Here is a 17,731-nt window from a genome sequence, read left to right as displayed (position 1 = left end):
TAACACGCAATTGCAGGTTCAGTCAGAAATGTGAGAAATAAAGTTGTAATTCTGAGAAATAAATTCACAATTCTGACTTTTTCTCAGCATTGTGAGTTTGTAACACTATAATTGTAAGTTAAGTCAGAATTGTGAGATATAAAATCATAATTCTAAGAAATAAAGTCGTGATTCTGATAAACTCACAATTCTAAGAAATGAACTGTCAGAATTGTGAGTTTATCTTTCGCAGTTTATAACACACAATTGCGAGTTAAGTCAGAAATGTGAGAAATAAAGATGCAATCCTGAGAAATAAATGTACAGTTGTGACATTGTTTCTTAGCATCGTGAGTTTGTAACATGCAATCGCAAGTTAAGTCAGAATTGCGAGATATAAAATTGCAGTTCTAAGAAATAGTTTGAGAAATAAAATAAAATATTCTGAGAAATAAACTCACAATCCTGAGGAAAAAGTCCCAATTCTGAGAAATAGTCAGAATTGTGAGATATCAGTTCACCATTTTATTTATTTATGTATTTTTTAAATTGTGACTATTTCTCAGAATTGTGAGTTTATATCTCACAGTTCTGACTTGTATAACACACAATTGCAAGTCAAGTCAGAATTGTGAGAAATAAAGTCATAATTCTGAGAAATAAATTTACAATTCTGACTTTTATTTTTCAGCATTGTGAGGTAAAAACACACAATTGCAAGTTAAGTCACAATTCTGAGAAATAAAGTTAGAATTGCAAGATTCACAATAAAAAAACGCATGTTACCATGAGTTCTACAGCAAATTATTGCATCAAAAGTTTTGTCAATGACAATGTAACACAGTTACATAATTATATTTGTGGTATACTTATACTGTAGTTAGTACCACATAAACGTAATATTTATAGCAGTATCTATGCCCATCTCCCAACATTCTCTTATATAAACAAACTAACCTGATGAATCCATGGTTTCGACCTGCCTCTTGTTTCAGCTCCGTATGGCTTCAAATCTAAAAATGTTATTTGAATCACCAATCCCTCCAACAAAAGAGCGCAAGTAGAAAGGCTGTTGCCGCTCAGGTCAGCGTTGTTTATCGCGACTCTTCGTTTGCTGAGGTGAGCTCTTATGTGTACACGTGCGTGGGTGATTCAGGCTGGGGTGGATGGGCATTTTCCGCTCGCAGTCGTCCAGCTGCATGAATAATGCATGAAAATAATCAGTCATCTGAAGAGGCTGCTTTGAAAGCCCTGCGCTGCAAGAAGGCTTCCGAACCAAAATAAAGGACTTAATTGGATCAGGAATTCAACGGGTGATGGTGCGCTTCAAGAATGCGTTGGTCCACTTTAAGATGAGCGCTGAGCTGAGGAGCACAGGACGAGACAGAGACGAGAGAACACACCCAACAGCATCTGATAGAGTGCGCGTATTGACTCCTTAACCACACACGCTCTCACATTCACTTACGTGCTGCTGGATTAGATGCAGCTGAAGTGGCGACAGAGGTTTTCTGGGTGATTTATGTTGATCTTTTTGTATAGTGTGTTCGCCAGCTCTGTGAGTTTCAGTGTCTGTACGGGTTGCCATTGCTCTCTCTCTCTCTCTCTGCTCCACATGCTTTGCAGACCCACCCACAATCTATCTGACTTCATTCTGCCTCAGAAACCCACCTCACATCATTTCTTCACAACATTGCACCGCTTTCTGCTGCTTTGAAGCTGCATGAGAACGGAAGGAAACTTGTCTCCTCGTTTGTTCCCGCTCGACCATGTGCTTGTGAAATAGTCTGCAGTTACAGCCCTGGGAATTCTGGGAGTGTCCGACAGGAGAACTAAGAATTCTTGGAGTGTCCATAGAGAGAACTCAGATTCTTAGAGTGTCTAGAAAGGGAACTGGGAATTCTTTAAGTATCTGGAGAAAGCACTGGATATCCTTGAGGTGTCTGGAAGTCCTGGGAATTCTGGGACGGTCCAGAGAGAGCACTTTTGGAGTGTCTGGAAAGAGCAGTGGTCATGCTGGGACCGAGCACTCAGGACTGCAGCAGTGCATTATCCTGCTTTGGCTGCTGGAACGGGCGAATGGTGGGCTTCAGTGCATTAGCATTTTAATTCACGTCATTTAACTTGTTCACCATCAAACACTCATACTCAACCATCCATCATGTGTTCATCACCACTGACATCATTTTGTTGGTGGTTTTGATCATTTTTCCATCACTTATTGATTGGGATGAAGCAGGACTGAAGCAGGTTATTCAAGCTTTTTTTGAAATATGGTTTTGTTGCAGTTCTTTATGGATGCTCCGTTGGAGTTGCATTTAACAACCAGCCAAATCTGTCACTAGCTATTAATTAAAGCACTTTATGTAATTAAATCTTCTACAAGCCAAGTTATTGAAAATAAATAAATAAATGAGTTACATGTGAGTACTGAATGCACTAAACATGGCTTTTTACAATACTATTCAAAGATTGGGGTAAGTCAAATCTTATGAAATATGAAATATTATTTCACAGTTATAATTAATTCACAATAACTGTTTGCTATTTTAATATATGTGACCCGCGCTGGCAAAATGAGTTGGAATGTGCATGGGCTAATTTTGAACAACAGGCAAAAGAAGTGAAAAATGTCCGTTTTTGAGGTTTTCACAAAAATTAGTTCATTTAAGCCCTGTTCTATTGATCCCAATGCTCCAAATACACTGTTAAAAAATTAAAAAAATAAAAAATAAAGTACATTACTGCAAAATATGTCTTGGCGAGATTCACACAAACATGATCTGTTATGTCTTACATGAATGCTTAGTTAATGGTTGGGAAAAAATCTGATTTGTAATATTTGACCCATGCATTACAGTAGGTCTCAATGTTAATCAAACATTAAAAGAAAAGATGGAATCACTTGCAATCATTTGCGTCTCTGTCCTAATTTTTAATGACAAAGATCAAATAAAAAATAGCTTTATTGTGATTAATATAGTAATTATTATCTCAAAACTATCACTTATCATTCTTATAACCAGCAATCTTGTTGAGCGTTTAACCTAACAGACGCTTTATTTCTTTCCAAGTTTCAGAAATGCTCAGTTCTGACAGTTTCCATTGTACAGCTTCAACCATGACACCTCACTACCCAATGGTTCAGTTGAATTTTATTTCTGAACAGGTGTGAAGTTATCTAACTGGCTCTTTTTCTTTGTGCTGTATTTTGAGTGCAGGCTGAGTCAGGCTATGGGTCTGAGAGCAGTTTACGCCGCCATGGCTCCCTACTGTCCCTCACCTCTGCCGCCAGCGGCCTCTCAACCACCTCCGCATCCTCCTTTAAGGTGAGTCTCAGATCCAGTGCTTAAACACTGCTACATTTAATGAAGCCGTAAGTCTTGTCATGGGAGATGTCATTTCTGCTTTAAAAACAATTAAATTTTCTTTTGTAAACTGTTGAACAGAAGGGATACAGCCTGCGGGAAAAGTTAGCAGAGATGGAGACCTTCCGGGACATTCTCTGCAGACAGGTGGACACGCTGCAGAAGTATTTTGACAACTGCGCAGATACTGACAGTAAAGATGAGCTACTGAGAGACAAAGGTGAGGAAAAAGGATTTTGTTACAGGGAGCTTCAGGCAGGAGAAAACTTACTATTAAAAGTCCTTTTTAGAGCAGAGCCATTTAATAAACATAAAGGGATAGTTTACACAAAAATTAAAATTGTTCCAAAGCCATGAGACTTTCATTTATCTTTAAAACACAAATTAAGATATTTTAATGCAACTTAAGATATTTGTGTTCTGCCACTGAAAGTCTGTGCAGCAAGGCTTTGACATCAAGGCTTTGACATCAAGTATAATAAACAGAAGCTCAATCATGCTTGCTTGATTCATCAGTGAAGTTTTGTTCTTGTTTGTCAAGCAAGCACAACCATTAACTGCTCCTGTTAACTGTATTTGAAGTGCTCTGTCATATGTTTATCATTGTTTATGTAAATAAAAGCCTAAATCAAAAGGTTAGTTCACCCAAAAATAAAAATTCACCCATGATGTACTCACCCTCAAACCATCCTGTGTGTACATGACTATTCCTTCAGACAAATACAATTGAAGTTATATTTATAATGGCAGTGAATGGCTGTTGTGATTTTGAAGTCCAATAAAGTGCATCCATCCATCATAAAAAGTGCTCCTTGTGGCTCCGGGGGCTTAATAAAGAGATTCTGATGTGAATTGATGCATTTGTGTAAGAGAAATATCCATATTTAAAACTTCATAAACCGTAATTTCTAGCTTCCGCTAACTGCCGTAAGCATGTTTACGAGAGAGTGGTGTTCCAGCAGATGATGTAACACATAGGCGAATGCGGTGACGAACGGAGAAGTACAGCGGGGAGAGTAAGACGAAACACTGGTCACAAATTAGAAGTACAAAATGAGAATTTGTAAAGAAAAATGTCTAAGGATTTTGATTTAAGCTGGTTTGTAAGCCAAGAAGACTGGTTTTCCGTTGCTTTAAACATTGTCATGAAACTAGCAATTTCTCACTGGAGCTTGCACTTCACCTACGTCATCCGCTGGAACGCCACTTTCTCATGAACGCATATACAACAGTTAGCAAAAGCTTAAGTTTATGGTTTATGAGGTTGTAAATATGGATGTTTTTTATTCACAAATGTGTTGATTTGCTTCAAAAAGCCTTTATTAACATCCCAGTGCCGTGTGGAGCACTTTTTATGATGGATGTATGTGCTTTATTGAGCTTCAAATCCCAACAGCCATTCGCTCCCATTATAAAGGTTGGAAGAGCCAGAACATTTTTTTAAATATAACTCCAACTGTATTCATCTGAAAGAAGAAAGTCATATACACCTAGGATGGCTTGAGGGTGAGTAAATCATGGGGTAATTTTCATTTTTGGGTGAACTATCCCTTTAAATCCGATTATCATATATGGCTATTGTGTCTCTTTGAAAGAATTGAATAAAACATTATTTTGCAGGAAACACTTTATTTTAAGGACATATTCTCACTATTAACTAGTTGCTTATTAGCATGCATATTACTAGCATATAAATACTGTTCATTAGTACTTAAAAAGCACATATTAATGTCTCATTCTGGATGACCATATTCTAGATCCCTTAACTCGACCCAATGCCTAAACTTAACAGTTACCTTACTAACTATTAATAAGCAGCAAATTAGGAGTTTACTAAGGGGAAACTCTAAGTTAATAGTAAGTGTGTTCTCTAATCTATACTGTTTTTCCAGTGTCTGATGAGGAGGAAGATTTTCCAACCTCACGGCCAGAAGGAGATTATCTGCTTAACAACAACAACAGCAGCAAAGAGAAATGTAAGATTTTTAATATTTCTAAGCACATACTCTGTGCTTAATACACCTATTGTTGACATGATCAAATGCCTGTGATTCTCTCTGAATGCAGTTTGAATCTCTAGCAAAGTAGATTTTCTTTTTAGATCATTTAAATACATAGTAAACACACTTTTGGATTGCCATACATCTTTATTTCAATAATAATACGTACACAGGCCATGTACACACTGCAAGTTTCAGGAGTGACAACCGCATTTAAATGTGGGAATGAGTCCGGTAAAATATCGTTCCTTATTCAATGGTCTGCCTGAATACTGGATTCTGATTGGCTGGCAGGTATGCACTAAAACACTTTAATGCACAGGTAGTTCCAAGTCAGTTTAATCACCATTCTATGTTAATGTGCCGCTTTAACTGATGCGCACTCTCATGCACACAAAGAGAGGTTGGAGATCGCAGATTGTGCTGCGCACACACATAAGCTTGTTGTAAATGCTTCCCCGCAATTTTTATTAATAAAATAGCCTAGATACTAGTTCGCTACATTTATATTCCTCAGCGACGAGGTGATAATATCACTGTTTTTGAAGTAACACAGCTTCATTGTTTGTAGAGAGAGACGCGCAGACACAGGTAATGTGCACACACAGCTGTCATATCTCTCTCTCTCTCTCTCTCTCTCTCTCTCTCTTTCTCTTTCTCTCTCTCGAGATCGATAATTAATTGAAAGAAATGCTATAATTCATTCAAATAAATGTAAACTCACCACACTATTTCATCTCTGTGTCTGATTTGAAGCAGGCAGAATGCTAGAGCTAAAGAGCCATAAATTATAAAAACAACAGTAATTTTTTTCCCATTCGGTCAAATATTGCACTACAGCAGGGTTGGGGCCATTCATGAATTGAATTGAGAATGAATGGTAAATTCCAATTCACTTCCTGGAATGGAATTGGAATTGCATGCAGCTGACAGGAAATGGAATTGGAATTGAATTGGAATGTCAGGAAACAGAATTGAAATCAAATAAATTCCACTAAATTCCACTTGAGATATTTAGGCCTGAGAGATGCAATCTTAGCGATGACAATTTTCAGGAAATGATGATAATTCGATGCAATAAAAAGTGAATGAATGAATGAACATGACTCATTTTTTTTTGTGAGTTGAGACATATATTATGTGGTAATCATATATTGAATGTATAGTACATCCAGAAACTTATCACCACTGTCATTCAATTATTAATTCATAATGTACAGTTCTCATTTTTATTTACTTGCATTTGATCAACTCTATTTCATACATTACTTGGTATTTGTAAAGCATCATAAATAAAGTTCAAATGTATGTCTCTAAATGCAATCACAAATAAATGCTCAGAAACAGCAATAAACGGAATTCAGTGGAATTTCCCTGAATTGAATTCCACTTCCTGTAATTCCAATTCAATTCCAACTCTGTTTCCTGTAATTGTTGTTGAATTCCAATTCCATTTCCTTCTTTGAATTGGAATTGTTGAGTTAATTCCTGAATTGACCCCAACCCTGCACTACAGAGAATAATACTTGTTTTAACTTGTCTATAACTTGGCAAATGACCATGGAATAAGCAAGAAAATCAGTGGCTTGTCATGCATTAAATGATTTTAAATGCACTTTGCGTCAGGTGGTTCTTTGCCTCCGCGTCGTGCGTTTAAAATCCTTTAATGCACGGCAAACCATTGATTATCCCTTACATGTGTGTACGGAACAGCAGTCAATTTGTACAAACCAAATCTGTACGTGGCCTGTATACATTATGCAGTTAGTGGTAGCATCAATTTGGTGTGTGTAAAGACTAAGTGCTTCTTACTCCAATAATGGTGGAAATATTCCATTATGTCTGTGATGGTTATAAGTACATGACTTACGTCTTTTATCTTTACAGATTTAATTAAGCAACTGAGGTTCTTTCAGAAGTAGAGCGAAGTTTAAATACTGCTGCTATTTGATACTCATTTTATTTGATTTCCCTCAGTATTTCCTGTAGACAACCTCAAAGGCCCTTTAGGCATCGATTTTAAAGGTGAAGCCATCACGTTTAAAGCAACTACAGCAGGAATCCTGTCCACACTGTCCCACTGCATCGACATTTTGGTCAAAAAAGAAGACAGCTGGCAAAGACGACTTGATAAGGTAGGGAATTTTCATCAAAAAAAAAACATGCTGTTACCATTTAATCACCAAATATATGAATTGTAGTGGAACACAAAAAGAAATGTGTATTGAAGTCATTAAGATTTGTTTTAGTGCTGGGCAATGATTAATTGCGATTTAAGTTTTTGTGTAGGCCTACATAATATATTTGTGTGCACTGTTTATATTTATGTATATATTAGTGGTGTCAAAATTAGTGCGTTAACACAGGCGATTAATTTTTTTTTCATTTTACCGTGTAAAAATATTTAACACAATTAATGTAGGGGCGGGGCTAGGTTTGGCCACCCCACTCACAACTGCTAAAGAATTGTTTATTTAGACTTATTTAATGGGAGACTTATCGAGACCAACTTTACCTCAGCACCAGACGCAAGTCAAACGAATTAATTTCAGAAAAAATGTGCAATAATTATTTTTTTATTTTTTTTTTTTTTTTTGATTGACACCACTAGTGTGTGTATGTGTATGTATGTGTGTGTGTATATATATATATATGTGTGTGTGTGTGTGTGTGTGTGTGTGTGTGTATATACACACATGTAAATACATTTAAATATTTTTAGAATATAAGCTGTATATGTGTTTTTGTATATACATAATACATACACAGAGTACACACGCATATTATGTACATAAACTTTTAGCAGTAGTTTTTGGAAAAAAATCAATACTTTGAATCAAATTCATGCTTCCTTGTAAAACAAAAGTAAAAATTATAATATTACAAAATATTTCTATTTCAAGTAAGTGCTGTTCTTTACAAAAAAAAAAAATAGCGGTTTCCGCAGCAGCACAACTGTTGTCAACATAATCATAAGAAATGTTTTTTGAGCATCAAATCAGCATATTAGACTGATTTCTGAAGGATCATGTGACACTGAAGACTGGAGTTATGACTGCTGAAAATTCATATTTGCTGTCAGAGGAATATACTATATTTTAAAATATAAAAATAGAAAACAGTCATTTTAAATTGTAATAATATCGCACAGTTTTACAGTTCTGCTATAGTATGAAATAAATGCAGCCTCAGTGAGCATAATCAATCTTTTTTTATAAAAAAAAAAAAAATAGAAAAGAAAAATCTTATTTATAATTATGTTTATGTCAGTAGGTTATCATTTTTTCTTACTGGTGTGTTGTTACGATTTGTTTTTTTGTTTTTTTAAATATATTAATCTTGCCATGACAATAGCCATATAGGCTGGTATAACAATTAAACGAATACACTGTAGATGTCAAGTTTCATCAAAAGCCATCATAAAAGATGTCCATATGTGACCCTGGACCACAAAACCAGTCTTAAGTAGCACAGGAATATTTGTAGCAAAAGGTGAAAATACATTGTATGGGTCAAAATTATCTTTTTTTTTTCTTTTATAACAAAAATCATTAGGATATTAAATAAAGATCATGTTCCATGAAGATAGTTTGTAAATTTCCTACCGTAAATATATCAAAACTTAATTTTTGATTAGTAATATGCATTGCGAAAAACTTCATTTGGACAACTTTAAAGGCGATTTTCTCAGTATTTTTGTTTTTGCACTCTCAGATTCCAGATTTTCAAATAGTTGTATCTCGGTTAATTATTGTCCTATCCTAAGCTTATTTATTCAGCTTTCAGATGATGTATAAATGCCAGTTTCAAAAAAGTTGAACCTTACGACTAGTTTTGTGGTCACATATGACTTGTGTGTTATATTTTAAGTCCTCTGAAGCCTTACCTTAGCTTCTGTAAGTAACAGACCTCAATTTAGTACATCTCCTTTCGTCTTTTACTGGAGAAAAAAGTCATACAGGCTTGGAACAACATCAGAATCAGTAAATGATCTTTAACTACCCCTTTAGAGCTAATCATTCCAGTTTTACAGGAAATATTGTCAGTTTTGGGACTATCAAAGAAGACTGTTCTGTGCTATTAAAAGTGCTGGGTGCATTTCATTGCAAAAAAAAGCATTCAGAATGCAGCTCTGCCATTTTTTTTTTTCACAAGCTTAATCTGGGCACTATTTACATACCCATACACTTCCCACATAGCACCTTAATTACTAGATGAGTCACAAAGACATCGGTTAAAACAAAAGTGCATCTACTGTAGTCTCCGGGAAGCCTTGCATTCCTCACATTCAGCTCCACTTATGTGGGAGCACAGCACATCTACAAAGCCACACGTCATTAGCATCTTAGTGTAAAGCTCTCGCTTGCACTTGCTCGACCAGTTTTTCCATCTACAGTCCAGCCTCCGGTATATCATGAGCCAGGAAGCAGCTTCTTGAATTCCAGCCGGCCGGTCTGATTTTATAGTGTGTTTACAGTCATTCAGCAGGACTAAATGGACCTTTGAGCAGAATAAAGCTTCCTGCAAAGTAACCAAAGTTCCGCATTTCCGAGGATTGTGTGTTGTGATGTTAGCGACTGGATTGTAGAAGATGACTACAGTGTACAGTGCTTCAGCGTTGAAGCCGTGGCAGATCTGGGTGGCCGGGTCTCTTCGGAGTGCTAATGAAAACTGGATTCCTCTGTGTACACACAGCAGCTTCTACTCTGTAGGTTTGACATGCTTTTGTTCAGTTCACTGGTTATTTGCTTTCTGTTTTGAGTGTCAAGTTGAGTCGTTTGAAAATGTGTTTTTAGTCTTGACATGTTTTATATGTGCTGTGGAAGTGTATGCATTTACATTTGCACCGAAACTCTGGCATTGTTGTTTTATCGTGCTGGTTTAGTAGAGTCACGTTACCACCTTTTGACAGTTATCACCTGTCATGTAAGTCGGGTGTTGTCAGTAATTGTCTCTAGTGACATCTTGAAGACAGAGAGAGGTGTTTCAATGCTTTAAGCTAAACCACACCTGTCAGTTTCAGAACAAATCTCATTTATTATGCAACAATTACTCGTTTACAACACCCAACCCAACCAATTTTCAGTGGGGGGTTTAATGTTGTAGCTGAAGATTCTGCTTCAGTTGAGTTATTTCATGAAGGTTTGAGTGATGTTTCTGCAAGCTGTTCAGGCTAGTTTTCTCTTTAAGCAAGTCTAGAGAGCGGGTGATATAGGTTCCACCTTTTGTTAGATGAATGACCTTCCAAAGCGGCAAGACACAATGGCATCTGTAGTGGGATTGACAATTGAAATGGGTGTGTCTGCTTAAGCTTAAGCATGAAACTGCACGTCATTGTTATGCTCAGGATTCTCTATTTGGATCCTAAACAGGCATTTCTTGGATTTGTTTGTAGGCAAGCTTTGTTTAGCAACTAGCACGTTGCAGAACTCAAAACATGTTCTCCCGTAAAAGTTTAAGGAAATCAACAGCGAAATGGTTTGTTAAAAATTAATAATTATGATAATAGATGAAATTTTTGAGCACTAAATCAGCATATTACAATGGTTTCTGAAGGATAATGTGACCATTAAGACTAAAGTAATGGCTGCTGGAAATTTAGCTTTTAAAAATATATTAGTTTAAACATATATTAAAATAGAAAAGTTATTTAAAGGGATAGTTCACCCCAAAATGAAAATTGTCATTAATTTCTCATGCTCATGTTGTTTCAAACCTGTAGGACCTTTGTTCATCTTCAGAACACAAATTAAGATATTTCTGATGAAATCAGAGAGTGTGTGGGGGGAAATATAATGTATTATAAGTTGTTTATTATGAGCCATTTAAGATCTTCTTGAGTATATTGTGATATATTAGGGCTGTCAGTTTAACGTGTTAATTAATTAATTATGGAAAAATAACATGATTAAAATATTTTAACGCAGTTAACGCGCTGGCCCCGCCCCCCAGACCTGTACGTCATCTTATATTTCATACAGTTGACTGTTGACAATTATGATCCAGAGCAACAATTCCAAAAATGCATATATGCCCTAAAATTCAAGATATTGGCCCCATATATGTTTTGTCCTGTATTTATATATATTGCGTATCACACGATATCACACGGGCAGCAAGAGCAATATGACACGAGTGCTGATTTTGTCCCGATCTAATTTTAATTCTGTAATCATTTACTCACCCTCATGTCGTTTCAAACCTGTCTTTTGTGTAACAATAGCAACAAAAAAAAGAAAGTATTTTGAAGACTGTTGGTAACCAAGCTGTTTTGGTTACCATGACTTTCATTATATTAACAGAAAATACGGAGATGTTTCTCAAATGAACTTCTTTTATGTTTCATAGTTCACGTTGCAGCCTAAATGTTTGTGTAATAAATTTTATGCTGAATCAAATAAAATATTTCTTTCTAAATCTACAATTTGTAATGTTTACCTGCTACTTTCTCGTTTAACACGAAAAAATAAATTAGATTAAAAATTTAAAATTGTAATCAACTCGACAGACTATGTACAGTGGGTACGGAAAGTATTCAGACCCCCTTAAATTTTTCACTCTTTCTTATATTGCAGCCATTTGCTAAAATCATTTAAGTTCATTTTTTTTTCCTCAATAATGTACACACAGCACCCCATATTGACAGAAAAACACAGAATTGTTGACATTTTTGCAGATTTATTAAAAAAGAAAAACTGAAATATCACATGGTCCTAAGTATTCAGACCCTTTGCTGTGACACTCATATATTTAACTCAGGTGCTGTCCATTTCTTCTGATCATCCTTGAGATGGTTCTACACCTTCATTTGAGTCCAGCTGTGTTTGATTATACTGATTGGACTTGATTAGGAAAGCCACACACCTGTCTATATAAGACCTTACAGCTCACAGTGCATGTCAGAGCAAATGAGAATCATGAGGTCAAAGGAACTGCCTGAAGAGCTCAGAGACAGAATTGTGGCAAGGTACAGATCTGGCCAAGGTTACAAAAAAATTTCTGCTGCACTTAAGGTTCCTAAGACCACAGTGGCCTCCATAATCCTTAAATGGAAGACGTTTGGGATGACCAGAAACCCTTCCTAGAGTTGGCCGTCCGGCCAAACTGAGCTATCGGGGGAGAAGAGCCTTGGTGAGAGAGGTAAAGAAGAACCCAAAGATCACTGTGGCTGAGCTCCAGAGATGCAGTCAGGAGATGGGAGAAAGTTGTAGAAAGTCAACCATCACTGCAGCCCTCCACCAGTCGGGGCTTTATGGCAGAGTGGCCCGACGGAAGCCTCTCCTCAGTGCAAGACACATGAAAGCCCGCATGGAGTTTGCTAAAAAACACCTGAAGGACTCCAAGATGGTGAGAAATAAGATTCTCTGGTCTGATGAGACCAAGATAGAACTTTTTGGCCTTAACTCTAAGCGGTATGTGTGGAGAAAACCAGGCACTGCTCATCACCTGTCCAATACAGTCCCAACAGTGAAGCATGGTGGTGGCAGCATCATGCTGTGGGGGTGTTTTTCAGCTGCAGGGACAGGACGACTGGTTGCAATCGAGGGAAAGATGAATGCAGCCAAGTACAGGGATATCCTGGATGAAAACCTTCTCCAGAGTGCTCAGGACCTCAGACTGGGCCGAAGGTTTACCTTCCAACAAGACAATGACCCTAAGCATACAGCTAAAATAACGAAGGAGTGGCTTCACAACAACTCCGTGACTGTTCTTGAATGGCCCAGCCAGAGCCCTGACTTAAACCCAATTGAGCATCTCTGGAGTGACCTAAAAATGGCTGTCCACCAACGTTTACCATCCAACCTGACAGAACTGGAGAGGATCTGCAAGGAGGAATGGCAGAGGATCCCCAAATCCAGGTGTGAAAAACTTGTTGCATCTTTCCCAAAAAGACTCATGGCTGTATTAGATCAAAAGGGTGCTTCTACTAAATACTGAGCAAAGGGTCTGAATACTTAGGACCGTGTGATATTTCAGTTTTTCTTTTTTAATAAATCTGCAAAAATGTCAACAATTCTGTGTTTTTCTGTCAATATGGGGTGCTGTGTGTACATTAATGAGGAATAAAAAATGAACTTAAATGATTTTAGCAAATGGCTACAATATAACAAAGAGTGAAAAATTTAAGGGGGTCTGAATACTTTCCGTACCCACTGTATATAGGATATGGTAAAACTATGAGTAACATTTCTCTGTCATTCACAAGGAAATTGAAAGGAGAAAACGGGCTGAAGACGCCTACAAAGCTGCATTGTCTGAGCTGAAGAAGAAGCCTCATTATGGAGGACCAGACTATGAAGTGCGTCCACAGCCTTTAATTCAAACTGTCCTGTCCATCTTTGGTCTAACACACACCTGCCATTCCAGACTGAAATATTCTCTCTGTGCAGGAAGGACCAAACAGTCTGATCAATGAAGAGGAGTTCTTTGATGCTGTGGAAGCTGCGTTGGATAAGCATGACCAGATCGAAGAGCAAGTAATGATTGAGCCATTATTATTTCAAATGAATTAATAACTCTTGCCAAGCTGGATGTTTTACACATTGCAGTTGTAAAGGGATATTTCACCCAAAAATGAAAATTCTGTCTTTAATTACTCATCTTCATTCTGTTCCAACCCTTTAAGACCTTTGTTCGTCTTCGGAACACAAATTAAGATATTTTTGATGAAATCGAGAGCCTTCTGACCCTGCATAGACGATTTCCTTACAACAGTTTTTGGACCTTGAACGTGGTAGTTGCTGTCTATGCAGGTCAGAAAGCTCTTGGATTTCATCAAAAATATCTTAATTTGTGTTCTGAAGATGAACAAAGGTCTTACAGGTTTGAAACGACATCAGGGTGAGTAATTAAAGGAGAAGTCCACTTCCACAACAACAATTTACAGATAATGTACTCACCCCCTTGTTGTCCAAGATGTTCATGTCTTTCTTTCTTAAGTCGTAAAGAAATTGTTTTTTTGAGGCTTTTTTGGTTTTTCATGAAGTGTGTCTACTTCAGTAGCACTTGCACACACCAAACTTAAATTTCTTATTTCTGTCTATATCCTGAAGGTTTTTACAGAGGGATTTGTTCATATATAATTTATTTGATTATATACAACATTTTCTGTATTATGAATTATGGAGTGACAAAAATGAGAAACCCAAAATTCCCTCTATAAAAATATTTGACTCTAATATGTCAAAAAAAAATTAAACAAGACTTTTGAAACTGACTTCATCCAGTGTTTAGATTTTTGTACTAATGTATGCAAATTAGAGCATATTTCATTAAATAATGCCTCATTTGCATATTTAAACCTAACGTTTTAGAAAACATGTAATACAAAAAATGTTTGCAATTATCAGTGGTGATAACTATTAGTTAATTTTTTTTTTTTTTTGACCCTAAAACCCTAAAACTGGGAAAACCAAAATTGTCACAGTGGTCTAGCGGTTAGCAAACATTCTATTGAACTATGGCACTGTTGCCACCTTTAAGGGCCTCTAAACGAAGTCCACAGTTTTTTAGGTCATGTGCACGTACATACACACAATCTATTTATTGCATTAAAGCAACCCAGAGGAGCAGTATCTTTAACAACAAATTAAGTACTTTTTTCCAGTTGATGAATGATAAAAACATTGACAGCCAAGAGCTTGTGCATTGAAAGTGGCAGATAACATAACTAAACAGAAGTGAACATAAACACAACATCTGTTGGTGTTATGCTAGTTTAGGTATCATTTATACCTAAATATACCATTGTTATGGGTCTAAAGGTAAGAACACGCTTTATACCTTTTAAACTCTGGTTTGATGTTAAAATCAATGTTAATCTGCCAATGTGATGATAAAAAATGGCACGTCTCATCCTTACTGATATACCAGTTGACAGCTAGTTGGAACCAGAGCTAATAATTAATATCCACCTTATTTTTCAATGCAGAAGTATGCCGTTTTCTGTGAATGTGCAAAAACTTCTGGTTCATTAGCCATTGTAGCAAAACAACGTAAAGAATAACAAAGTGCATTAAATGTTAAAACTGTTTGCACTACAAACCAGTGTGCTCATAATTAAGATAATACATTAAAATAATATGGTAAGACACCTGTTTGCAATATCAAGCAGCAAAACATGTTTTGTACAGCTAAAAATAGCTGGACATGGATGAGACCAGAAGCCATACACTTTAAATTTACCTGCTCTTATGGAAAAAATACGGTGGATAGACCCCATTCACTTTTGTGAAGATGAACCACTTTCCACAAATGACTGAAATATAATGCAGGGGTTCATTGTTCACTGGAATCCAACAGCCAATACACTAGTCAAGAACTATATCCACAGCTTAATTACAGCTAATTCAGTTGTATTTTATGCTTATGTCCGTATATAAATGTTGCTGTCATGTTTTGCAGTCCCATGCAGAAAGGAGTAGGACATCTCGACAGATCTCCCTCACTCCAGACACCTATTCCTCTATCAGCACTCATAAATACTTGACTAAGGTAAGTCAGACCACTCTGACTCACCCACACAAACACACACTCCTACACACTCGATCTATCAAAGCACATTTGCTTCTTCGTGACTGATTATGCAATTCTGTCATTGCTGATGGTGGGTCTGCTCTGTGAAATCTTTAGAGCTTTTACATTTGCAAAAACTGCCTTTGTTCTTCCAGTCCCTCCTGCTGAAGTGTGATTTGCAGTGGCAGTCTGCTCTGTATTCTCTGGGTGATGATGAGATTTTTATTTTCTTCTCTTTCCCTTGACCTGTTTCCCTTCTGCCTCTTGGGTTCAGCCTCACAGTCATACTTCCTCCTTGTCCTCCATTGACCTCATAAGTGCCTCCGATGACGTGCACAGGTTCAGTGCTCAGGTAGATTTATGACTCTACACTAGTGCAGATGAACTGCAGGTGTATGATTGTTCTAGTGTACAACACCTTAAACCACTTGTTTTGTTCATAGGTTGAGGAGATGGTGCAGAGCCACATGACTTACTCTTTACAGGATGTGGGCGGAGATGCTAACTGGCAGCTGGTTGTTGAAGAAGGGGATATGAAGGTGAGATGTAGATGAAGGCAGTATTTTTTTTTTTTTTTTTTTGATCATTTGAGCTGTTTCTATGGAAGCCTGTTTCCATATCAGAGTAGATAACTGAGGCTTTATATTTTATAATTTGTGGCTTTATTCCCTGTAAGTGTTATATATGTATATATAATATAATATAATATAATATAATATAATATAATATACACACAGTACTGTGCAAAAGTCTTAGGCCACTAGTATTTTCATCAGCTAAAAAATGGTTTAAAGTCAGTCTTTTGCTGTAGTGTGTCAGTAGGAAATATCAGATTACATTTGCAAACATTCATTTTGCCATTAATCGTAATAATCCAGCGAGATTTTTGTTTGCACAAGGAGTCTGACAACAGCGAGTGCTCTGCACAGAGATCTGATCTCATCATCATCCAGTCTGTCTGGAATGATATGAAGAAACAGAACAAACTCAGACAGACTAAATCCAGAAGAACTGTGACAAAGTCTCCAGGATGCTTCAAGAAACCTACCTGCAAAGCTGCAGCACTGTTAAAAGTTTTAGGCACTTGTGTAAAAATGCTGTAAATGAGGATGCTGTCATAAATAGATTTTCTTTATCAATTACCTTCTATTAACTAAATGAAATCAACATTTGGTGTGACCATTCTTTGCATTTACAGCAGCTTTTGCCCTAGGTGCACTTGCACAAAATTTTTCAGGTAGCTTTGCAGGTAGGTCTCTTGAAGCACCCTGGAGTCATTGCCACAGTTCTTCTGGATTTACTCTGTTTCAGTTTGTTCTGTGTCTTCATGTCATTCCAGGAAGACTGGATGATGATGATGAGATTATATCAGTGTGGAGCACTGGCTGTTGTCAGACTCCTTGTGCAAACAAAAATTTCACTAGATTATTACAATTAATGGCAAACAGAATGTTTGGAAATGTAAACCGATATTTTTTTACTGACACACTACAACAAAAGATAGAAATAACTGAATTTAAACCATTTTTTAGCTGGTGAAAATACTAGTGACCTAAAACTTTTGCATAGTACAAAGCTGAATTTTCTGCAGCCATTACTCTAGTCTTCCATATAACAAATCAGAAATGATTTTGACATTGGCAACGATAGCCTTGTGGGCAGTGCGCCGACATGCAGCGTCGTTGCGCTACGGGAGTCCCGAGTTCAAATCCCGTCTTGAGGACCTTTCCCAATCCCACCCCCTTCTCTCTCTCCCACTTCGCTTCCTGTCCTGTATGATCTGTCCTATCACAGTAAAGGCAAAAAGGCCAAAAATAAATCTTAAAAAAAAAAGAGAGAGAGAGAAATTATTTTTGACATTATAAATGT

The 17,731-nt window shown here is 36.8% G+C and overlaps 1 protein-coding gene across 2 annotated transcripts in view; it reads left to right on the top strand.

The window, feature by feature from the left end:
- Positions 1-17,731, top strand: part of cert1a (ceramide transporter 1a) — a 35,948-nt gene that overhangs the window by 12,139 nt on the left and 6,078 nt on the right. The window contains exons 4-12 of one of the 2 annotated variants that reach the window (XM_051109300.1): positions 3,201-3,308; positions 3,429-3,567; positions 5,240-5,323; positions 7,325-7,482; positions 13,554-13,646; positions 13,738-13,824; positions 15,752-15,841; positions 16,137-16,214; positions 16,306-16,401. In XM_051109300.1, coding sequence (XP_050965257.1) covers positions 3,201-3,308; positions 3,429-3,567; positions 5,240-5,323; positions 7,325-7,482; positions 13,554-13,646; positions 13,738-13,824; positions 15,752-15,841; positions 16,137-16,214; positions 16,306-16,401 — 933 coding nt within the window. The remainder of the gene's footprint in view (positions 1-3,200; positions 3,309-3,428; positions 3,568-5,239; positions 5,324-7,324; positions 7,483-13,553; positions 13,647-13,737; positions 13,825-15,751; positions 15,842-16,136; positions 16,215-16,305; positions 16,402-17,731) is intronic. The other variant, XM_051109301.1, reaches the window with a different exon arrangement.

This window comes from Labeo rohita, chromosome 5 (assembly GCF_022985175.1).
Source record: "Labeo rohita strain BAU-BD-2019 chromosome 5, IGBB_LRoh.1.0, whole genome shotgun sequence".
Classification (NCBI taxonomy): domain Eukaryota; kingdom Metazoa; phylum Chordata; class Actinopteri; order Cypriniformes; family Cyprinidae; genus Labeo; species Labeo rohita.
This window is presented reverse-complemented; position numbering and strand designations above follow the sequence as displayed.